Genomic DNA, 25903 nt, shown 5'->3' on the forward strand with positions numbered 1-25903 from the left:
GGTTCTTTTTTAAGAGTAGAAAATATTTCATACCTTTTGACTATTCCACAACACCATGTTTCAGTCATTCTAGTGTCTCGTATCCTTTATTATCCAACCATCAGAGCTTTATAGAAGGTATTCTTTTTTTTAATTGAGATAATTCACATGCCATAAAATTCACCCTTTTAAAGTACAAAATTCAGTGGTTTTTAGTATATTCTTAAGGCTCTACAATCATCATCACTCTCTAATACTAGAACATTTTCATTGCCCCCGAATGAAACCCGGTACCTATTAATAGTCACTCCCCATTCTTTTCTTCCCTAATCTCTGGCATCCACTAATCTTCTTTCTGTCTCTGTGGATTTGGAATCAGAATATGTGGCCTTTTTGTGTCTGACTTAGCATAATGTAGCATGTATCAATACTTCATTCCTCAATATTCCATTGTATGGATAAGACTACAGTTTCTTTATTCATCAATTGATGGCCATTTGGGTTGGTCCCACTTTTTGGCTATTTTGAATAAATATGCGGTGAATATTCATGTGCACGTTTTTGTGTGAACACGTGGTTTCACTTCCTGGCTATAAACCTAGTAGCAGAATTGTTGGATCATATGGTAATTCCATGTTTAACTTTTTGAGAGACTTCCAAACTGTTTTCCAAAGTGGCTGCACTGTTTTACATTCCCGCCAGCAATGTGTGAGGGTTTCAACTTCCGTACATCCATGCCAACACTTGTTATTGTTTGTCTTTTGATTATAGTTATCCTAGTAGGTGTGAACGGTGTTTCGTTGTGGTTTGGGTTTGCATTTCCTTAATGACTAATGATGTCAAACATCTATCTTTTAATGTGCTTTTTGGCCATTTGTATGACTTCTTTGGATAAAAGTTTATTCAAATCCTTTGAACACTTTTAATTTGTCTTTTTATTGTAGAAGGTATTCTTTAACATTATTCTTATAGTAAGCTATTGACACTCTTGACTGATATGGTCCAAAACCATTATGAATCTCCATAGTTGAAAATACCACTGTAACATAACTTCACCCCTGAAATGTAAATACGAGGATAGGTCATGAACCTTGCTGAGATGTGAATGCTGAAGAGTCAGGGTTACTCATTAGATAAGTTACTCACATGTGTGCACAAGCCTCGGAGCACATGATTCAGATTTGTGCCTTAGCAAAATGATGGCTTTATAAGTCATGGATGTTTAGAGATACCATAGATGATTGAAATTGTAAGTATTAAATCCATGAATGTCAGTGACCTATATAGATGTGATTGTTGACCTATGACACTTTACATATTAATTAAAATAGTATTGTCCAGCTTTAACTTAGAATCTAAAAATAGCTAGCTGCAATATTTCATTGAAGGTTTGTTTCCTAAGCATACTACCACCAAATTCTTCTAAATTTTATTGTTTTTATATTTAAATTTGAAATAATTATCTTTTTAAAAAGATTATTTATTTTAGAGAGAGAGAGTGCGTGCCAGAGCAATAGTGCAGGGGAGAAGGGCAGAGGGAGAGGAAGAGAATCTCAAGCAGACTCCATGCTGAGCACAGAGCCCAACGCGGGGCTTGATCCCACAATCCATGGGATCAAGACCTGAGCCAAAACCAAGAGTTGGATGCTTAACTGGCTGAGCCACCCAGGGGCCCCTGAAATAATTATCTTAAAAACAAAACCACAGGGATGCCTGGGTGGCTCAGTCGGTTAAGCATCTACCTTCGGCTCGTGATCCCAAGGTCTTGGAATCGAGTCCCGCATTGGGCTTCTTGCTGAGCAGGGAATCTGCTTCTCCCTCTACCTGCCACTCCCCCTGCTTGTGCTCTCTCTCTCTCTCTGACAAATAAATAAGATCTTACAAGATCACAAAATAGAAAGTCCAGAAATATATCCACATGTATAGTGTCCATTGATTTTTTTTTTTTTAAATCAAAATTTCTGTTTGTATTTTTGCAACTGATTTGTTTGGCAAAGGATTCCTATTCAGAATATATATATAGTGTGAAAAATGACCAAAAGCCTTGAACAGATACTTCATAAAAGAAGACATTGGAATGTCCAATAAACACATAAAGATGTGCTCAACATCATTAGTTATCAGGGAAATGCAATATAAAATCACAAGGTGCTGCTTCACACCTACCAGAATGGCTATAATTAAAAAGACTGATAAAATGTTGGTAAGATTGTATAACAATTAGAGCTCTGACACTTTGCTGCTAAACGTATAAAATGATACAACCACTTTAGAAAACTATTTGGCAATTTCTTACAAAGTTAAGCGTATATCTCACTTCTGTGAACCAGCAATTCCACTCCAAGGTATAGACCCAAGAGAAATGAAACTGTATTTTTCCAAAAAGAATGTGAGTGTTCATAACAGCTTTATTCATGATAGCCCCAAACTGGAAACAACCCAGAACAACAAGTAAATGGACAAATTGCGATATATTTATTTAGTGGGATACTATTCAGCAATAAAAAGAAAGAACTGATACAAGTAAAATACAAATGAATCTCAAAAATACAGTATGGTACAGAAGAGTATAAGATGAATGATTCTACTCATGTGACGTTGAAAGGTGAACTGTGCTGGGAAGAAATCAGAATAGTAGTTGCCTAAGGTGGTCAAGACAGAGAGTTAACTGGAAAGGAGAACTTTCTGGGGGTGATGAAAGTATTCTGTGTCTTCATTTGGGGGTTACTTGTACTCATTTGTCAAAACTAATTAAATTGCAGGAGTTAGGTCTGTGCATTTTACTGTTTTTAAATTATACCTCAGTAAAGAAAAAGAATTTGACTCAGCATGGAAAGCACTGTCAAAGTATCATGCCTTCTGATTAAATGCAATGATATGTATGAAGCACTTAACACAGTGTCTGAGTATCAGGCAAGAGTATTGATCATGGCGAGGATTGTTTTATTATACCTCCACTGCCATTTTCTCTTCCTGTTTAAGCTGTTCTGTACGCACTCTTTTCTTGTGAATATTATTTTAGTGCTTATTGGCCTTAGCATGTGTCAAATTTGGGGATTTTGTTGAGACAAGGTAAAGGTGAAGTTATTGAGACAGTTAGGAATTAACTAATTTGAATTAGTTAATACCCTGAAAATAATTTATTTTGTGTCTGGCAGGAGAAGCTCTTGAGGGAAGAGTAAAGTAGAACATTTAAAAACAAAATAACAAACTTGAGCACATGTTTCAGAATATGTTATCTGTAGCTTTTAAAAATCATTATTTCTTATTTTACAAAAAAAGCCGTTTTGGGTTGCCAAGAAACCAGACCATGCCTGGAGGTTTCTTTAATTGCAAGGGGAATTTTAAAAATAAATTGATACAGAAAAGGAAAAATCCATTCTGGTTGATCAGAAATTGAAGCATGTAGGATGTTCTGAGTCCCATCCACTAACAGAAGATACCACCTCTTTAGCAGCAAGCTTACATTTCATTGGCCAAACTACCTCTATTATAGCAGCATATATGAAGGATAAAAGAGGGAAATGTGCACTTGATTGAGACTTAATGGTATGGCAGGAATCAAAGGAGAAATGGGAAGTGGTGTTGAAAGTCTGACCCAAACTTAGAGCACAGAAAAGCACTATACCTTTCTGTTGTATTATACTCTGGCCTAGGTGGACGAGTAGATATATAAAATTCTTATCTCTTGAGGTTCTGCTCTGTAGGATGATATGGAAAGGCATTTTCCTGTGGCACATGCCCTCTCTAGTCTCCCTTCCTTTTCTTTTCACCATAAGATCACTTTCTCTTTGCTCCTGAGGCTGCCAAGAGTATTATGTTTTATTTCAATTTATTAATGTAGCAATTCTGTTTACTTTCTTTCTGGGAACTGTCTTTAGTCTCCCCCCTAATACACATCCATGTGGACTCTTTGCATTCAAGCTGCCTGCCCAATCTCATAGAATGTGCACTGAGAAAACTAATTGCAGAGATAAATTGGTTCTTGATGTGCATGACTGATCAAGAGCAAAGTACCTTAATTTCAGATGCCTTCAGAGATTTTTCTTTAACCTCTGCTTTTAAGAGGAAGATTATAAAGTATTATCATTACTTCAGGTCAGAATTATATTGCTTTTGGTCAAAAGCTGTTGTAAGATTTACAAAGTAATAGAAACGAAGTAATCTAAAGATAAATTATGAAGATCAAAGCAATTCAAAATTAAAGTGAATTTGAGTGTAAGCATAGGTATGGTTTTAGAGTAAAAAAGGCCTCAGACCATACATCATTTATGTCTTTTTTTTTTTAACTACTAAAATAGCTTTAATTTTTTTTTTAATTTTTAGGGAAAAGCAAGAGACTTGAGTGTCATTTGAGTATGTTATCCATAGTTGGATACAAATTGTTCCAACAATTTCGGTTCTGTTCCAGATATAACAGTAGAGTGATTGATTTGGAGGTAATATGGAAGGTCCTGCAGCATATACTAGGTACCAGCCTTGATTTATATCTTCAACTATATTTTATTTGCTGATAATTTCCAAACCTGTATGTTTTAACTCTGGCTTCCTTCCTTGTCTATAGACTTGTATTTTTATCTAGTTGTGGAAATTTTTACCTGGATATCTGATAGGTACCTCAGCCACCTCAGTGTGTCTCAAACTGAATTTTTAAAAAAAGATTTTATTTATTTGAGAGAGAGAGCAGGCAGAGGAGCAGAGGGAGAGAGGCAAGCAGACCCTGTGTTGGGCGCAGAGCTGACGCGGGGCTCGATCTCACGACCCTGAGATCGTGACCTGAGCTAGAATCAAGAGTCAGATGCTTAACCGACTGAGCCACCCAGGTGCCCCTCAAACTGCATTTTTTAAATCTTATTTTTAAGTGTCTTCTCCAATTTGCCTGTCTTTCCTTATTTCTGTATTTTGATTTATGGCTTCACTATCATCTTCTCATCATTAACCTTTACTTCTGCCCTTCCCAAACTGCCAACTCATAATCTTTTTGAAATGTCTTTCAGATCTAGCCATCTACTCCATCCCCTCTGTCACTGACCAGTGTATGCCCTCACTACCTGCTCTTTAAAAAATTATCATTATTATTATAAAAGTAATGAGTGCTTCATAAAAAAGAAATCAGACCCTTCAGAAGTTTATAAAATAAAAAATCCAATTCTACTTCTTTCATGTAACTACTGTTTCTGTTTGGTTTATATTATTGCCAGACATTTTCTATGCATTTCTAAACATACAGGTAAAGATATAGAAATAATCTCAAATACTTTCCATCTTTTGCTGGGGTGATTAAAACATATGTCTCAGTAGTCTCCCTGCCATAATCCTATCTCCATACGGGCCATCACCAGAGCTGTCTACCTAAATAGCAAAGCTGCTCTGCTTAAAGAGCTCTCTTTGTTCCCTATTACCTGTCAGATAAGGACCAACCCCTTACTATTGCATATACAGAAACCCTTCACTTGGGCGCCTGGGTGGCTCAGTTGGTTAAGCGACTGCCTTCGGCTCAGGTCATGATCCTGGAGTCCCTGGATCGAGTCCCGCATCGGGCTCCCTGCTCGGCGGGGAGCCTGCTTCTCCCTCTGACCCTCCCCCCTCATGTGCTCTCTCTCTCTCATTCTCTCTGTCTCAAATAAATAAATAAAATCTTTAAAAAAAAAAAAAACAAAACCCTTCACAGTCTGGGCCTGGCATCTGTCTCCAACCTTATTCCTTGCCTCATTATTCCCTGGATTGGTCATGTCTCATCATGTCTCCCTACCTTTGTACATATGCTTAATTTCTTCTCTACATGGCAAGTTTCTACTCATTCTTCAGGATCTTGCTCATCTGTTGCCTCTTCTGTAGAGGTGTCATTACCATTTTTCCCAAGCAGAGATAATGGCTCTCTCTTCTCCATTCCTTCAATGCTGTAATCATATCTTGGCTTTGGTTTTGTTTTGTTTGTTTTTTGGTCTGTTTGTATGTCTCTTCCTTAGTTCCCTAAAAAGCAGAACTCTTGTTTTACATATCATTTTATGTTTGAAACTCTGCTTAACGCGTAACAGGCTTCAGTAGATGTTTGGTAAATAGACATGTCTGTACTTTGGACTTATTTTGCTATAAAGACCTAAGTTAGACAAACCAAGTTAAACAAAGTAAAATTTTAGATCCCATCACTTTTTGGGGAATTTTGAAGCCGTTTTACTTAACATTTTTATGAGTTTCACTTAATGTTATTATTTTTGGCCTTTTAAGAATGGTAGTACAATTTCAGCATGACCTTATTTCTTATAAAATAACTCAGCTTTTTTTTTTTTTAAGATTTTATTTATTTACCTGAGAGAGGATGAGAGAGAGAGAGAGCATGAGAGGGGGGAGGGTCAGATGGAGAAGCAGACTCCTCGCTGAGCAGGGAGCCCGATGCAGGACTCGATCCCAGGACTCCAGGATCATGACCCAAGCTGAAGGCAGTCACCCAACCAACTGAGCCACCCAGGTGCCCCAAAATAACCAGCTTTTAGTGGAACACTATATAACAATTAAAAATAATGAGTTAGATCTATATAGAGATAAGAGATGTACAAGATATATTGTGAAGTAAAAAGTGAGTTACATAAAAGTTTGATCCTGTTTTTAAGGATGTTATGTGTAAAGAAATCCAGACAAATATAAATTAGATTATCCTTTTCTCTTTATTCTTTTATTCTCCAGTCTTTTTTTAAAAAAGATTTTATTTATTTTATTTTAGAGAGAGCACAAGAGTGTGAGCAGGGGGAGGGGCAGAGGGAGCAAGCAGACTCCGAGCTGAGTGTGGAGCCCAACGTGGGGCTCCATCTCACAGCCCTGAGAACATGACCTGAGCTGAAACCAAGAGTCACATGCTCAACTGACTGAGCCATCTAGGCACCCCTATTCCCCAGTCTTTTAATATAGTATTTCTACTATGTAATTCTGCAGTGTTTGAATTTTTATGCACTAAGCATGTACTTTCAGAAGCAGAAAAAAAACCCAAACCAAACCAACCACTCTTCAGTTTTCAACCTTTCATATTCTTATTCACAGAAAAATAAAGTCTAGGTAGCAAAAGTTTGTTTTGTTTTGTTTTTAGTTTGCCCAGAGAGTGAAAAAATATCTTTAAGAAAAAACTGAAATATAAACATGAGTCTGAAGACATTTTAGCTATATATATCAGATCAGGTCAGTTAGTAAGTGTCTAAGTGCCTACTTTGGGAGTGGAGTGTGCCAGGTGCTATAGTAGAATATGAAGGATGTGGTTTCTATTGTGTAGTTACTTACAGCTTATGCTGGGTAGCAGAAATTCCTGAGTAGCAGTTTGTGAAGGAAATAAATAAGTTATAATCCTATGATTACCTATTTTAAAGATATCTTCCTTAAACGGAAAATTTTCCCTTATATTTTGAGAGTGGAACTTTATTTCAGTGTCTTATTAGAAACTGAAACATAAGAATTGCTTTGTTTTAAAGTCAAATTGGAAAGGACATTTGCTTGTAGGTGAGATGTAATGAAAAATAAGATAGCATAAGAAGATTTTTTTTAATGATTAAATGGCAAAGATTTTAAAATATAAACTCCTGAAGTCAGTTCCTAATAAACATGCCATATGTGCTTGACTATCTGAATTGTCACTCAGATCATTAAACTGAAAATATATAGTTGCTGTTCAAAAAAGTATTTTCTTGACATATTTAGTTGATATTTTCTCTAAGTTTGACTGAATAATTGTTAAGTGAATATCTTTGGCTTACCAATTGCTAAGTGGCTACCAAGGTAGGTTTAATTTAAAGTTTCAGGGTTCTAAAACTCATTGAAAATAATTTGGGATACTTTGTCTCTTCCACCTGTAAAATGAAGTAGAATTTTAATAGAAAGGACTTGGTTTACGTATTAAAACAGTTTTCGTCTGAAAATGAGATACTCTTTTTATGATGGAGATTCCATTGTGACTGCTGCTTTTTTTTTTTTTTTTTTTTTTTGCTTCCTACTGAAGAAGCTCTTAGTGCACTTGCTAAGAACATAAGGAGTCATGTCAGAGGTCAGCTATTTGAGTCCATTTTCCCACAGCCGCCTGGTGCGAGTGATCTTTTACTGTGTTTTAAAAAAATGGGCAAGGATTAGAGAGGATTAGAAAGAATATTACCCTGCTGAATATAGGCCCAAGGCACTAAGGGGAGAGAACCCAACCAGGCAGCAAATGGGCTTTGCTTGACCAGGACACAACCTCTGCTGCATTCCTTTAAGAAACTGAATGGGAAATGTTAAGTCCCCAAACTGGATTAGTAAATAATCTCATAGCTTGTGACATCTGCTAAAATAAATTGATGAGCAGACTGCATTCTTACACTTTGAGGAGAGAGCCAGAGACATCAAGATTAACTATTATTTTTTTTTTCCAGCTTTATTGAGGTATAGGAGTAAGAGTAATTAAAGATGGGCATTAAGCTCAGTGAGTGTTGGAAAGGCACATTTCATAAAAAAGAAAAAATTATTTTAGGTATATTAATACAGTGCATACATATATGTTGACTAATAACCTAAGGCTCAATTTTGAAACCACCACACTTTTTTGTTTCTTCCTGCTTGTAGCAGTTTTACAGTGTTTCACAAGTTTCAGCTCAAATTTAGGTTGTTTATCTCCTTAGTTTGTGTAACGACCTGAGGAACTTAGAATTTGAAGTTTGAGAATGTATCATTTACACCACTTCTTAGAAGTGTGTCTCTTTCTATATTTTATAACAGAAGTTAAGTGGTTTGGACCTTACCACACATAATTTGGTATCAAGTTAGGTAGCACCGAAGAGGTTGTTTTCAAACCAGTCTAGTAGGGGAAATGTACTCTGGGCTTAGTCTTTGGAGGAAGTATTTAGCTAAGTGTTTTTTGAAAAGTTTTGTTTTAAGTTGACCACTTTAATAGTAAAGATGATGTACAAGTGGTTAATTTTGTGTCTTTTTTCATGGAATTAGTACATTTAATTATACTGCTTTTGTTGTGGATTATAATATTAAGGCAAGTATTTTCTTCAAGACTTTAAGATATCATTTAATTTCATATGTGAATAAGAACTGATAGGCCGTAACTTCTTTTTTTTTTTTTTAAAGATTTTTTAAATTTATTTATTTGAGAGAGAGAACGAGAGAGAGAGAGCACATGAGAGGGGGGAGGGTCAGAGGGAGCAGCAGACTCCCCGCCGAGCAGGGAGCCCGATGCGGGACTCGATCCCGGGACTCCAGGATCATGACCTGAGCCGAAGGCAGTTGCTTAACCAACTGAGCCACCCAGGCGCCCAGGCCGTAACTTCTTTAAGAGGCACACTCACTAATTCCTTAAATGTGTCTTGCTCTAAGCATTCTTAGCCTTGTTCAAGTTGGCCTGTATTCCAGCCCGCTGTGTTTCCCTACCCCACCACCTAGTCTGTTCATCTACATTTTACACATCTTTATATGTCAGTTAATATCCCCAATTCCATCAAGTGGTTTATTTTCAACTCCTAAATCATAATTAATACCTCCTGAACATATAGTTACCACATGACCCAGCACTTCCATTCCTAGGTATATACCCAAGAGAGATGAAAACATATGTTCCAATAAAAACTTGTGCATGAATGTTTATCCTGCGCAGCATTATTCATAATAGCCAAAAGATGAAAACAACCAAATGGTCATCAAATAATGAATAGATAAACAAATGTGGTATATCCATATAATGGAATATTACTCAGCCACAAAAAGGAACAAGGTACTGGTATATGATATAACATGGATGTACCTTGAAAACATGTGGGGTGAAAGAAACCGGTTACAATAAACCATATATTATGTGAGTCTTTTTGTATAAGATAGCCAGAACAGGCAAATCTATAGAGGTGCAAAGCAGATTAGTGGTTGCTTAGGGGGAATGGGTGTTAGAGGGTAATAACTAAAGAGGATGGGGATTCTTTTTGCCGTGGTGAAAATGTTCTAAAATTGACTGTGGTAATAGTTGTACTTATCTGTGAATATATTAAAAACTATTGAGTTGTACACTTTTTTTTTGAGTCATAAACTTTAAATGGGTGAATTGTAAAATATGAATTATATCTCAATAAATCTATTGTAAAAAAAGCTGAAAAAATTAGTATCTTCTATCCAAATTCTTATATACACTGTTTATACCTCTAATAAAGCACTCAGCATAGTCTTATTATAATCATTAACTTAAGAAATCTGTCTTTCTATTACAGTAGGAAGCTCCAGAGAATCTAGTGTTTCCTAACATAGTGCTTTCCTCTCAGTAGATATTAATTTAATTGAACTTATTCACAATTAAGTTCCTCCACCTATAAGATGGGAATGAGAGAAAAAAAGAATTGAATGTCACCACAAAATGTTGTTCCAAAATTGTATTTTATGATTTTTATACTTAATTCTCTTTTGGAAAAATAGATATTTGCTCTCACATTATTTCCTCAGCTTGAATTTCCATTATGTATTTAGCAAGGTCATACGTAAGCCGTTTATCACCTTATTTTTGCCCTTAGGAATATTCTGATCTTTGGAATTTGCATAGATGAGCATTTTATACACATGCTATCAGTGTGACCCTCTTGTCATCTCAACTAGCTTAATATTTGTTTTTTAACGTAAAATTTGAATCTACATTTTTGTGGGTGTTTGAACTTAATTTAAGTTTTCGTTTTTCTGTGGTGTGTCTTTGTGTGTGTTATCTTTCTAGTACTTACTAGAGATGAAAAGTCTAATTTTACCTCCAGAGCACATTCTGAAACGGGGTGATAGTGAAGCAATCGCCTATGCTTTCTTCCATCTTCAGCACTGGAAGAGAATAGAAGGTGCTCTTAATCTGTTACAGTGTACGTGGGAAGGCAGTAAGTATTCTTTTCCAAATGTACCACTAATCTCTCGGACTATTCACTGCATTCCCAGGCAGCCTTTTTAAATCAGATTGTCTGAGTTTCCCTAAGTATTGTTGTTCAGATTGGTTTCAAAGTGAACCCAGAGGTGTTTATTTGGTTTATTGGTAGGAGAAATTTAATGTACTTATACTGATGCCACATTTAGGAAGAGCAAAATGAGAAACTGTTACAGTATTCTGCCATATGTTCATTCAAGTTACATATTTGTAAGGAAAGAAAATGAAAACTTACATCTCTTGGTTTATAGGCTTTTTAATGTGGTTGAGTTATTGTTCTAGTATTTTTAAAATTGGACTTTTGTTTAATTTTCAGATGTTTACATCATGAACTATTTTCTTCACAACTAGTATCTTCACAATCTATTTTTTTATTATGGTAAAATACACATAACATAAAAGTTACTATTTTAACCACTTTATTTTATTTATTTTTTATTGTTTTTTAAAGATTTTATTTTTAAGTAATCTCCACACCCAACGTGGGGCTCGAACTCAAAACCCTGAGATCAAGTCGCACACTCTGCCGACTGGGTCAGCCAGGTACCCCCATTTTAACAGTTTTAAAATGTATGGTTCAATGGCATTATGTACATTCACATTGTTGTGCAACCATCACCATCATCTATCCCTAGAGCTTTTTCATCATCCCAAACTGAAAATTCTGTACCCATTAGACAATGACTCCCCATTCTTCCCCTCTCCAGCCCCTGGTAACCATTCAACTTTCTGTCTCTATGAGTTTGACTAGTCTAGATACCTTCTGTAGTGGAATCATACAGTATTTGTCTCATTAAATCAGGCTTACTTCACTTAGCATAATGTAGCATGTGTCAGAAAAACATCCCTTTTTAGGGCTGAATTGTATGTATATACTATACTTTGTTTATACATCCATCTGTCATGGACATTTGGGTTGTTTCCACCTTTTGGTTATTATGAATAATGCTGCTATGAACATGGGTATTACAAGTATTTGTTCAAGTTCCTGCTTTCAGTTCTTTTGGGTATATACCCAGAAGTGGAACCTGTAGATTATATAATTCTGTTTAATTTTTTGAGGAACTGTCTTACTATTTTCTTTGGCACCTGTACCATTTTATATTCCACCAGCAGTGCACAGGGGTTTCACTTTCTCTGTATCCTTGCTAACATTTGTTCTTTTTTTTTTTAATAATAGCCATACTAATAGGTGTGAAGTGGTATCTCATTGTGGTTTTGATTTGCATTTTCCTAATAATTAATGTTGTTGAGCATTTTTTTAATGCGCTAATTGACCATTTCTGTGTCTTCTTTGGAGAACTAGATTGTTTTTCAAGTAACTACCAGATCTCTTATTTGTAACTTCTTAAAATCACTTAGAAAATGAAAAAGCTTAACCAAAATATTTTGTCAGTTGAATTCTTATAATGATTGTCTTGGAAAGTACACTCCTGCTATCAATAGAAATTCAAAAATAAATTCAATACTCATTAACTAGAATTGGTTAACCCCCTCAGTTCCCAAACTTTGTAATGAGGCACTTTGGGGCATTGTAGCAAATTCACAAAAGTATCATGGGATATTTAAAAAATTTCAGTGGAAACAGCAATACTCAACATCTGTCAAGCATCATTCAAGCTGTTAGCTCTGCATAGTTCAAGGTTTCACCATTAGGTGGCTCTCCATTCTGTTTCTTTTGATGTTGTCATAGCTTTGCAAAGCTGGGTTTTTCTTTTTTTTTTTTTAAGATTTTATTTATTTATTTGACAGAGAGAGACACAGCGAGAGAGGGAACACAAGCAGGGGGAGTGGGAGAGGGAGAAGCAGGCTCCCTGCAGAGCAGGGAGCCCGATGCAGACTCGATCCCAGGACCCTGGGATCATGACCTGAGCCAAAGGCAGTCGCTTAACCAACTGAGCCACCCAGGCGCCCAAAGCTGGGTTTTTCTTAATTGCTATGATTAAAAGAACTACCACACAAAAAAATCAGTGTGGAACAGGAAATGAGGATGGCGGTGTCCAATCTGATTCCAAGGTCTGAAAAGTTATGTGGTGTCCAACAGGTACATACATCCCATTAGTAAGAAAAGGTGATTGTTTAAAAATGAAATAATTAGAGGCACCTGGCTGGTTCAGTCGGTAGAGCATGCTGCTCTTGATCTTGGGGTTGTAGGTTCAAGCCCCACATTGGGTGTTAGAAATTACTTAAAAAAATAAAATCTTTTAAAAAAGTGAAATAATTATTTTTCCCTTTAATTGACATATATATTTCCCCCCCAAATCACTGCTAAGTTGTTAGGACATAAACCTTTAAAGTTGTTTGGACCCACTACTTAAGTGGAATTGTTAGGTATTTTTTCAGCCTAGGGTCATCATAAACAGTTAGAGACATGAAGGGCACCATGTATCCTTAAAGCAAGAGAATTTGGGAACCTCTGCATTAACCACTTGCTAAGGGTCAGACACTGCTTGCCACTGACAATATGCAGATTAATGAAACTGGGACTACTAAAACTGAGGAGTGGAATGTCTTTGGGTAATTAGTCTTCCTTTTGCTTTTTCTCTGGTAGTCAATAAGCTCCTCAAAGCCAGGTCCTCTGTCTCATTGATCCTGTATGTGTCTTCAGTGCCTAATGTTCTGCCTGGCACATAGGAGGTTCTCAGTAAATATGTGACTTACACTGTATTTCATAAATAATCTTCTTTATGAATGATTTCCTAGTGTTACCACTGATTTGCTCTGTGACTTTGGACAAATCCCTACTTTTTATTGTGGCAGAACAAAATTCATATTTTGACAAAAGTTTATAGAGCTAAGCACTAAAGGAAAAACAAAAACTTATCACAATTTTGATGAATACTCAGCTAGCTGAGTAGCTAATAAAGATTCCTTCTTTAAGAAGTCTGCAAGAGCTGATGATAATCTAGATCAGGGATGGGTAAACTTCTGTAAAGAGCCAGATGGTAAGTATTTAGTCTCTGTGGCCATAGTCACTGTTATAGCTACCCAATTCTTGTAGCATGAAAGCAGCCTTACATAATACATAAATGAACAAGTGATTTTAACATCTGTATTCTAATAAAATTTTATTTATAAACATAAATAGTGGTCCAGGTCTGGCCAAAGGATGATGCTTTGGTGACCTCTGATTTAAGTTAAATTCTGCTTGTAGAAAACTTTGTTGATATCTAACACATGAAGTTAGGAGCCACTGAGAAAACTCTTGTAGGTTGCCAACAGCTTGGGTCACAACAGTTATACATGTTGCAATTTTATGAAGATTACTGGAAGAAAAGGAATTCATACCCACAGAGTTAAGTCTGTTGTGTTTATAGTGAAGAGACAGAGGCAAGAAGGACCTAGCCAGCCTTATCACCCACTACTCCCTTTAGTTTTATTCCAGCCAGACCATTCTATTCTCTAAATAAATCTTATTCTTCCTCTTAGTCCTTCTTTTGCTTACTTTGTTTCTTTCATCTAAAAGGTATCTCTAAAAAAATTAATAAATGCTATGTGAAAGTGAGTCTGAATGGAATGTCAACTTCTGTATTTTTTTTCTCAGCTTTTAGAATGATTCCATATCCATTAGAGAAGGGCCATCTATTTTATCCTTATCCCAGCTGCACAGAGACTGCTGATAGAGAGCTATTACCTAGTAAGTAAATATTCTAGTTTTCCTAAACTCAAAAGTAGTTGTGAGATTGTTTTTCATAGTATTTTCTCATAGTAAAAGTGCCTTTGGTTGAAATTCAGGATACTGTTTAAAATACTATTTTAGCCATTTCTTGGATGTAGTTGCATAAGTTCATTCCCATATGTTTCTGGGGTAAAATGCTATGTGAGATGCAATGAAGAACACAAAAGTTGAAGATATTAAAAAGAGCAGTCATCTTACAAACATTTGAAGAAGAAATAATACCAATCCTTCACAAACTCTTTTCAGAAAAGAAAGGAGGAAGGAACACTTCCCAGCTTATTCTATGAGACCAGTATTACCCTGATACCAAAACCAAAGACATTACAAGAAAACTATAGAATGATATCCCTCATGAATATAGACACAAACATGTTCAACAAAACATCAGCAAACTGAATCCAGCCATATATAAAAAAGATTATACTCCATGAGCAAGTGGCATTTACCTCACAAATGTAAGTGGCTTAACATCTCAAAAGGCAATGCATCATGTTAAGAGAATAAATGACAACAGATGCAGAAAAAGCGGCTGACAAAAATCCAACAACCATTCATGGTAAAAATTTTGAACAAACTAGGAATAAGAGAATTTCCTTAACCTGATAAAGAGCATCTATGAAAACTCCACCGCTGAGAGGATACTTAATGGTGATTTTATGATTTAACCATTGAATGCTTTCTCTCTAAGATTAAGAATAATGCAAGGATGTCTGCTCTCTGCACTTCACTTCAGCATTGTACTGGAGATCCTAGTCAGTGCAATCAAGCCAGAAAAAAAAAAATAAAAAGGCATTCATGTTGGAAAAGAAGAAGAAAACTGTCTTTATTCACAGATGACATCATCTTCTATGTAGGAAATCCTAAGAAATTCATAAAAATACTATTAAATCTAATAAACAAGTTTGGCAGGGTTGCAGGATATAATATCTGCATATAAAACTCAGTTGCATATTTATATACCGGCAGGGAATAATCAGTCCAAAAATGAAATTTAGAAAATACTTCTAATCATAGTAGCATCAAAAAGAACAAACAATTTAGGAATAATTTAAATGGCTTGTATACTAAAAACGACGTCATTTGCTGGGAGAAATTTTTTTAAAATTAAGTAAATGGAGAGACATTCTATGTTTATTGATTGGAAAACCGAGTATTATTTATATGGCAGTTCTCTCCAAATTGATCTATAGATTCAATACAATCCCTACGAACAAAAACTGACAAGCTGATCTCAAAATCTATATGGAAAGGTAAAACACTCAGAAGAGCCAAAGCAGTCTTTACAAAGAATGAAATTGGAGGGACTACACTTTCCAATTCTAAAAAGAGCAGTCTTAAACTTAGGGGGAGAACCAGAAGTATATAGGGTTATGATCGCTGAGAGTCCCATTGAGTCCCTGCTTTCAGGAAGCCAAACTTCTCAAAAGAATGGTCTATACTTATTTGTCTCAGCTGCCTTATCCTCTCACTCTTCTCTGTGAACTGGTGAATTTCTGTGTAACTTTTCTTTTTATGATTTAACCAATAAGTAAGCATGCTGAAGGTTATAAACACTAGCACCATGTTTCCTTATGTGATATAAACCTGTGCCACAGTTTTTACAGTTCTGGGGCCATTAGAGCTCAAGTCTAAGAAGGAAAGTTGCAGTTTTACAAACAACAAATGAGGTGAACTGAAAGGTCCAAACAGATAGATGAAAATTTAGGAGAGATTACGGAAGTTGAGTATGCTGATATTTTTCTCCCAGGGTCTTTTATTTTCTTCCATCCTCTGAGATAAGTTATCTGTTTTTTTCTTTGAACTCTCAAAGTACTTTGTGGACTTCTTAACCTCCCCCTTCTAGATTGTAAACTTGAAGGCCAGGATTCTCTTTATCATCCCTCTATGTATCTCTGTGATGTTCACAATGAAAATTGATATTCAATAAATATTTTAATTAGTCAAATTTATTAATTTATTATTTTTCTTTTTTTTTTTTTAAAGATTTTATTTATTTATTTGACAGAGACACAGCGAGAGAGGGAACACAAGCAGGGGGAGCAGGAGAGGGAAAAGCAGGCTTCCCACTGAACAGGGAGCCAGATGCGGGACTCAATCCCAGGACCCTGGGATCATGACCTGAGCTGAAGGCAGACGCCCAATGACAGCCACCCAGGCGCCTCTTCTTTTCTTTTTTTTTAGTTTCAGAGGTAGAGTTTATTGACTCATCAGTTGCATATAACACCGACTGCTCATTACATCAAGTGCCCTCCTTAATGTCATAAACAGGCCAAATACATTGTCAGTACTCAACAAAAATATTAAATATTAGTACCTTTTCCTCCTTATCCTACTCCAAACTCCTGAACTGCTCATGAGTTAATAGAAAGACTGATAAACAATGTGTTAAGTACTGCATGTATGGAATAGATTATAAGGAAGCTGAAATGGGGTGTGCTGTCTCTCTAAGGGCAGGGATGATTCCCAAATCTGACTTGATTGACTTGAAGAATGGGAAATCCATCATACAGAAGGAGGAGCAGGTTTGGGAACGGGAATGGGGGAAGTAAATAAATTCAGGCTTTGAGTATGTTGCATGTATACCACATCGTGTGTGTGTGTGTGCACATGTATATGTATGCATGCTTAAATCTATAATCTATTTTGCACATATATACATATTTTTGTATCTCTAAATAATATATGGGCCTAAGATATATTTATAAAACATATATGTATATTAAATATGTATATATTACATAAATAGTAAACATTGTAGGTATTCTTTGGGTACAAGTAATAGCTGTTTTAAACTTAAAGGGTATTTGTTAGAATTTGAAGACTGGATTATCTCAAAGAATCCAAAGGCAGCTTCTGAAGCAGATTATAGTCAGACCTCAGAAGGGACTAGAACCAGAAACTAGAGGGCTATCAGGATTTCCAGGAGTCAGTTATCTGTATATCTCTATCTCTGGCTGCCTTTTTCCATCTCTCCTGTTCGTACTTTTCTTCTTCTCCTTCCCCAATGCCATCTCCTCTCTGTATGAACTCTCATTTCTGCTTCTCTCAATGTGTCTGCTTCATTTTTCTATCTTTCTCTTTGTCGTTTGGCTTTGCCTTCTTGGATACTCTTGTAGCCAAACTTGATGTCCTTACGTGGCTCTAGTTTACACGTTATCAGTTCAAGCAAATTGTACAGCATGAATAAGATCTCAATCTGGCTTCTAAAACTTCTGGGAGCATCAGATTTATCCAGGTGTTTATTCCTGGTGTGGTTAGCCATGGCCTAGGGACAGGGTCAGGTTGTGTAAACAGGATTCCTGGGGGTTCCACTATCTCTTTCTCTCTACATCGCTGTACATCACCAAACCAACTTGGGAATCATCATTTTCTAGGCATGGTTGAGATCACTAAGGGAGACTGTGTAGAGTGAGAAGTAAACTAAGAGTGGAACCATGGGGGCACAAAAATGTTGAAGGAATGGGTGGCTGATAAGGAGTTGGGAAGATTCAGTGAAGGAGTGGACAGAGACAGGACAAGAACCAGAACTAGATAGGCTAGGAACTAAAAATTTCCAAGTGAGGAGGAGTATCTGATATCAAGGAAGGTGGTTACTGTGAAGAATCCATTGACTCTGGCAATTAGAAGGTCATTAGTGAAAGAAATTTTATTTTCTTTCCTAGGATGGTGCTGGTAGTAGTTGTTCTTGTTGTTTTTCCATTTTAACAGAAACAAGGATATTTAAGGCAAAGGAGTCAATCTTTAATTATGGAACATCAATATGCAGGAGTGTATTATATTAGGTTAATACATTTATCATTACAAAAGTTGCTTAAGGCCAATTTTACATAGTAATATGAATAAAATCAGGGTTATTATTATGTATTGCCAGAGTCACAGGCTATAAGAACAGAGAGTTTGCTTTTTTGGCAGGCCTTTATTATTTCTAGGGTACTTACACATTTGCAAATTCCAGGAGGTAGGAGAGGAGGGATATGCTGGGGGTTTTGTTTGATTGTATTGTTTGTTCTGAGAGCATTTGTCTGTCTCTGACTGTGGTAGAATGAACAATTTTTTAATAATGTGGAGTTCTAATACCCAGGAGTACTTAATGTTTTTTTGTTTTCAATTCTCCTTCAACCTTGATATGACTTACAACATTCTGGAATTTGCTTAGGAACCTCATAAGTTCAGACTTGAACTATTCCCTTAGTTCACATAGCTATTTAGTTGTCTTTTATGCCTCCTGATAAATTTTTCTCTACAAGCCAGTGATGAAATTTGAACTTTACTTCCAAGGGAGTGTTTCTGTACTAGTCATCCATTATACTGATGTATTAGCCAAACATTGACTGACAAACGAATCTACAGAAAGCAATCCAAAAAGAAAAAATTAGGTCTCCCCTATAATATAAAAAGCTCATATTTTAAGAAATTATCTTACTAAAACTATATCGTTTTCTACCTTAAAAAGTGGAAATAGGGGTGCCTGGGTGGCTCAAGTCGTTAAGCGTCTGCCTTTGGCTCAGGTCATGATCCCAGGGTCCTGGGATTGAGCTCCGCATCAGGCTCCCTGCTCGGCAGGAAGCCTGCTTCTCCCTCTCCCTCTGCCCCTGCTCTTGTTCCCTCTCTCGCTGTCTCTCTCTCTGTCAAATAAATAAAAGTCTTAAAAAAAAAAGTGGAAATAATACTATCTATCTCTTAAGGCTATTGAAAAAAATCAAACTAATAGAAATTAAAGCACTTTGTAAATCATTAAATGCTATACAGTTTAATTTTATCAACGTTGCTGTCTCTCATGCGATAGGAATTTTAGTGACCATTGGTATACATAAGTGTTCCCTGTCTTTGCAAGTACCATGGTTTATTTCTCTTGGTTTGCTAGAAGAAGTTGGCCTCTCATGCTTGAGGGACAGGGCAAAAGGGACTGCTGGTTTTTTGGGTGCTGAAAGTACAATGTTGTCCACAGCTTCTAATGTTTCTAACTTTTTTAAAACAAATTCAGATTTGGTGTGCTTTTACTTTAAATGTGACCCAAGCCTCTGGAAATTTTCTGGATTTTTAATGAGTTCAGTTTTTGGCATATACTTTTGAGTATAGTATAAGACATAAAAAATATGGCTACCAAAGGAAACTTAGGTGTAATCTTCTCTGTGAATCGTTATGTTGGAAAAAGTGAAATTTATAGCTGACCTTGATTCAGTACTGAATTAGTCATCCCTTACTTATGCAGGATATTACATCAGGAATTCTTGGGTTTGTGTCCAGCCCTGAGCAGTCAACTTCCTGGACAATGAAGTCCCAGAATAGCTCTCCGTTTAACATTTATTGAGCACCTACTGTGTGCCACGCATGGTGATAGTCACATCTCAGCATTGGTATTCAGGTATTTTCAATCAAATTTCAAATAAGATATAAATACTTGAATACTATGAGTAATGAAATATCCAGTCATTAGAAAAATAATACCTGAGTTAATGTGTGAATGTAATAAAATAAGACAAGGGACTTGATTTATGTTCAGAATCTTAGGGCTTTGGTGTTCAGTTCCATTTTTACGGTGCTCTATGAAATGCCACACAGAGAACATTTATTAATAGCTGGGTAAAATTATGGTTCTAGGAAATCTGCAACCACACATCTGTCTCTCGATCACTATACTTGTCTCTGAGCTCCCGAAGAGCAAGAATTATAACAACTCATATTTAAAGACTTACAGTGTTCATCATAACAACTCCATAGCAACTATGAGAGGGTTTAGCAACTTATTCAAGACCACACAGCTAATAAGTGACAAAGCTCTTTTTCAAAACCACCTCAGCATGACTTTACAATTAATGTTCTTTCCCACGATGCCATCTTATTCCCAGTCCCCAGCACAGTCATCTGGCTCTGTAGATAGCTGTCGATGCTGGAATAAATAATGGATAACTTTCTTCTACTTTGCTTAGCCAGAGATGCCCTGTTCTTTTTAAAAACAATTATTTTCCTTTTAGTTTTAAACTTCATTTGAAAATATTAAAACTGGCTTACACTATATTCTTAAATAAAATCCATTTCTACCTTTTCTCCCTTACAGCCTTTCATCATGTTTCTGTTTACCCAAAGAAGGAGCTTCCTTTTTTCATCCATTTCACAGCAGGACTGTGTTCTTCTACAGCAATGATAGCTCTTCTCACACACCAGTTTCCTGAAATCATGGGTGTTTTTGCTAAAGCTGTAAGTATGATCTCAAGGACTTGTGTAGAGTATTTGTAAAACACACAAGAAACCATCTCTGATCTGTTTGTGCTAAACCAGTTGATCAGTGGAAGATGTTTGTATAGTAAAAATACAGGAATTGATTTGTAAAGTTGCTGCTATAAATATGTCAAACATAAGTTTTTGCTGACTTGAGCTATGTTTTTGTTGCTTAAAAGTTTAAAAGAATACAATGGCATAACATGATAAAGTTGGTCTTTGTAGATCACTTTTGGTGGTAAACATAGCACTTGTTACTAGCTAAGGAATAACCCAACTCTTTTAAATGCTTTCTGTTTGGCACTAAAAAAAATTTCCCTATTTGAGAAACAATTCTCTATTTCGGAAACAATTCCCTATTTCGATTTTTCCATTTAAATGAAATCATTAATGGTAAGGTTTGCTGATGGAGAATAAGTAGGTAAGATGGGACAGATGGAACATTCACCCTGGGTACAGAATGTGCTTCTTTTTTTTTTTAAAGATTTATTTATTTATTTGAGAGAGCGAGAATTAGAGAGAGTACACGAGAGGGGGTAGGGTTAGAGGGAGAAGCAGGCTCCTCGCTGAGCAGGGAGCCTGATGCGGAACTCAATCCAGGGACTCCAGGATCATGACCTGAGCCGAAGGCAGTCGCTTAACCAGTTGAGCCACCCAGGCGCCCCAGAATGTGCTTCTTTACTCAGAGCTTCTCACTGTTGTATCTGCATGTTCTTAATTGACCTTCCCCAACGTTGGGTGTAGAACCATGGATAGACCTTTATTTTTATTTTTATCCTTTAATTTGAACTACTTCCCCATTTCCTGAGCCAGGTCCAGAAGGTACTTGAGGACTGATATTAGAGAGAATATCCCATGATTGTTTACTCTTCTACATAAACTTAGTAATTAATGTCACTGGCTCAGAGTAAAATTACCAACTTTAAGTTGCTAAGCCTTTAAAAAATGGGTCTTTCTTATACATCTTCACATTTTTACCAGGTAACAATAGTTCAAACCCAAAAGGAAAATGCTAATTCATTTTAGTCCCAAATCAAAAAGCATTGAGAACTGTAGCAGCACTAGCCCTTACTCGGCAATGTAATTTCTATATTTTTCTCTATATGCCTCTGTTCTAACTCCCTGTTGCCTCACAATTTCTTTTTCTGCCTTAAGAACGGTTTATTTTGTGCCTTAAAGATTAGTTGGTTTTCTTTTGGCACCAGGAATAAAAGCACTGGTTTGCCTTTTTCCCTGAAGGTCAGCTGTATAATGTGTTAAGTTGCTACTGGCGGTAGGCCTAGCAGTCTGAGACTGCACTTGATTCTGGGTCAGTCTTCAAGGAGAATGACTTTCCACTGTTGTTCAGGGAGTATAGATATTTGGGTTGGAAACCGACTGTTTCCTTTTAGTGTGAAAGGGAAGTGTAGTGATCATACCGTAACTGTTGTTCGCGGTGGTGCTGACTGGGGAGTGAGTGCATCTCAAACTGAGATGACCTTACTGTGTACTCTGGCATGGAAAAAAATTGACTGGAAAGGGAATCCCATCCATTTAACAACTGGAAAAATATATGCAGCTGTGTATTTGAGATCACAGGCAGGCAGTGGGAGAGATGGTCCTTGGGGTTCTCTCAGTATTGGAAAGGAGGTAAAATCGAGTGAGGAGAGAGATTTAGAATCTGGAATCGATATGTAGCAATTGTTAGTAGTATACTTCCATGAGGTACTGGCTAAAATGAGTGCAGAGTGTATTCACTGTCTACTCTATCAATGTTAGTATGTAGCATCTGTCTTTACCTGAGACATGGCTGATGCACCAGAAGAGTCTTTAAGATTACATTGCACAAGCTCCTTAGCACTCCTGCAGCGGAGTCTGAGAATGAATAATTATATATTTTAAAGTGGAAGCTTCTTTTTTTAGACTAAAAGTTATTAATTTACTGTGATTCTAGTTAATGAACAATAAACAGGCATTTATTTACCATCCTTTGATATTTGTATAGTTGGTGGTATATAGTTATAAATGTGCCTCACAGCAAACCTTTATAGCCACATTTTATGCAGTGGCCTTTACATGTACATTTTTAGTTCCTAAAAGCTAACTCTTTACTCAAGGTACCTGCAGACCAGTATTTGGCATGCCACAGTACCAAGGGCAGGTTCCACTGAAGAATTTATGGAAAATGATTACATGCAGGCCATCTCCAGCTTATAAACACAACGTATAAATGCAAGGGAGCTGGAGGCTCAAATTCTGCTTCTTCCCCTACTTAATGGAGCTTCACCATCACCCAGGAGCTTGTTAGAAAGGCAGAATCTCAGGCGCCACTCCAAACTTCCTGAATCTGCCTTTTAACAAGATCATCTGTGCATTTAAAACTTGAGAAACCCTGCTCTCGTCTCCCCGCAGTCGGAGGAATTTAGACGCCTGGATAGTGCTGCCTCTTCCAGGCAGAAAAGGGGCAGCATTACAGAATGGCATGAGCGTAGGCTCTGGAGCCAGACTGCTTTCCTTTGAGTTCCAGCCCTGACACTTACTGGCTGTGCAACTTCAGGTAAGTTCCTTAGCCATTTCTCCCCGTCATTGTAAAAGGGGAATAGTACTACCTCGTAGGCATTTGTGAGGGTTAAAGGAGTTTAAAATATGACAGGTGTTTAGAACCATGTCTGTCCACAGGAGAAACTAGGGAAGTGTCACTCTTGTCGCCACCCATCATTGTCATCATTATCACCAAAGTGCAGCTGTGATGAGAAATCCTAACCCCTTCACGTTGGGAGGAGCTGTGTCCTGAAAGTAAACTCAAAATGTATTTTCCCATGGAAATTGCAGTATAAATCGTGGCTAGGTGTCATTTAAACAATACTGCTGGTACATTATGTGTATTTGTACCACCAAAAGTGGAGAAATATTTCAGATTGTAGGCGCTGGCAGACTGCCTGGTAGAACATCAAGTATTGATAAATTGCAAACGGCCTATGTTAGGAGTTTCAATTACGTCAGGTATTTGATAGCCAAATATAGTGGAAATCAATCTATTTAGTAAAGCAAAGCAGTTTCAGAAAATTTCCTAAATTTTTTCCATTGTTATCACGGTCTCTTCCTCATCCAGTGTATTTTTATATTAGCTCATATGCTAGAGTAAATTTAATTTGAATTTGTTAAAACACGTTTGTTACAAAAATTGCTTTTTTGTGAAGCAAGGCACTAGGGATTAATGCTTTTTCATAATCTTCACTGTTCCTCAGATTGAGATAAATGGAAGGGTATGAACTAGAATGGTTAGTGATTTTAGTGCCCCATCTTTTGCATGGTATGAAGCTGTGTGGAATAAGACTTTAGTTTCAGCAAGCTAGGACTTTCTTTCTTGATTTTTCTCCTGGCTGAGATGAAAACCACGTCTGACATTCAACATAGAGCAATAAAAAAAAAAAAAATTGCATAAATCCCTGGAGATGTGGAATGTGCTGATATCAGAGCTGATATTCTCCAAGGCCAGAATTCCTGAAAAAGGAAAAATTGCTTTTAAGTGGTAGGTCATTTTCTCACCTGCTTTGAAGCCTGCTGGGTTAAATATGAGAGTTCAAAGTAAGGGTAGCCAGCAAACCAAATGAACTGGAATCCGATTCTGCTTATCTGAAAGGAGCTTCTTTATTTAAGAGCAGCAGTGCCCTCTCCTTAGAGAACCAATCTTCATCTAGCCTGGCCCCTTTCATTTCTCTCCTGCAAGAAAAGCTTTCTTCTTAGTAAGCCTTGGGAGTGCGTTATCACAGCAGTGAACACTATAGATGGTCTTTGGGGGTTTCACTGACTTACTGATAAATTCAGGCTTGTGGCATGTGACTTTAGTACTTTGAATTCAGAAGTGTGTTTGCATATAAAAATCTCTAGTTGGGTTTTAATGAAACAGGCTAGATAGCCTTTGTAACCTGGCAGAAAAAGGTGTTAATGGGTAAAGACAGGAATCAGAAAGATTCCCAAATAAATAGTTTGTTTCACTAAAAACAAAACTTTGTTGAAATCTGTTTCACTGAACACACACTGTAGCTGTGCTGAGGTGGGAATGGGCCCTGTTTCCACATATTTTTACTAATCTTTATGTGGGAAAATGTGGTTGGACATGCCAGTGATGAATTTCTGAGCAACTCATAATTGGCTGGCTCCACTGTAACTAGGGCCTAACAATCTGCTTGATTAATTCTTTAAGGACTACATTAGCCAAGTTGTATGATTTCCAAAGATATAGAAAGTCAGATGTTATGCTAACAAAAGACCTTTCTACAGAATGTCCCACTGGGATTTCTTCAGCCCCTTCCCAAAAATAATTAACATTTTTCTCCCCAAATTACATTTTAAAAAATAATAAGCAGAAATAAATGCCAAGTGTGTTTTACTGAATAGTGATCAAAACTTTTGAGGTTTGTACACTATTCTCATCATTTTTTTCAGGGCAAAGATCGTCTTCATACCTAGGGGAGTTGATAGATAATTATAACTTTATGTTGATGTATACCAGTAGAAAAAATATATTATTTCTAAAGGTTCCCAATTTTCCATTGTCATAACCAGTGACATGAAATTTGTTCATAGGTGAAAGTGATTTTTTATATTCTCCATCTGATTTCATTCATGCTGAAAACCTATGATAATTGTATCGCTCTTTATTAAATACATAAGGCCACATTCAGAAATTCAACCAACAAGTAAAACAAGTTTCTTCACTTTGTTTGAAAATGGATTACATTTCAAAGCTGTGAGACTTCTTTAGTTCCTAAGAACTGACATAGTTTTTAAAACATTTTGAATTGTAACCAAGCTTATATTCCCATAAAATATTGTTCTGTAGCCATGCTCTTTCCACAGCAATATATCTGAGGTATTTCCCAGAGATTATACTGATAATAAAAGGAGCCCATTGTGTGACAGGTCAAAAAATTTTAAATGTTTACATTTTTGTTCCCTTGTTAGTGCCACTGAATTCAATCTTTATTTGGGCAGTCTAGCATATTCCAACTTTTATTTTCTTAATCAATTGGGATATTTCTAGCAAAAGAAAAGATGTTCTCTACTTCCATTAAGGGTATTTCTCATGCTTCATTCTCATTGTTTCCCTTTAAAAAGAACCAGACTGAGAAGATTGTGATATT

At 36.5% G+C, this 25903-nt stretch overlaps 1 protein-coding gene across 14 annotated transcripts in view; it reads left to right on the forward strand.

Annotated features, from left to right (window-relative positions):
- ST7L (suppression of tumorigenicity 7 like) overlaps positions 1 to 25903 on the forward strand; it is a 90119-nt gene that overhangs the window by 39413 nt on the left and 24803 nt on the right. For 8 of the 14 annotated variants that reach the window (XM_045896951.3, XM_064588638.1, XM_064588643.1 and 5 more), the window contains 4 exons: positions 10685 to 10835; positions 14424 to 14516; positions 20617 to 20756; positions 23169 to 25063. In XM_045896951.3, the coding sequence (XP_045752907.1) occupies positions 10685 to 10835; positions 14424 to 14516; positions 20617 to 20756; positions 23169 to 23276 (492 nt within the window). In that variant the 3' untranslated portion in view covers positions 23277 to 25063. Of the gene's footprint in view, positions 1 to 10684; positions 10836 to 11330; positions 11423 to 14423; positions 14517 to 19770; positions 19924 to 20616; positions 20757 to 22873; positions 25064 to 25903 lie in introns of those variants that run through there. The other 6 variants (XR_010410788.1, XM_054512680.2, XM_045896953.3 and 3 more) reach the window with 6 other exon arrangements.

This window comes from Mirounga angustirostris, unplaced genomic scaffold (assembly GCF_029215605.1).
Source record: "Mirounga angustirostris isolate CCGP_5_RB_7025 unplaced genomic scaffold, mMirAng1.0.hap1 SCAF_4, whole genome shotgun sequence".
Lineage (NCBI taxonomy): Eukaryota > Metazoa > Chordata > Mammalia > Carnivora > Phocidae > Mirounga > Mirounga angustirostris.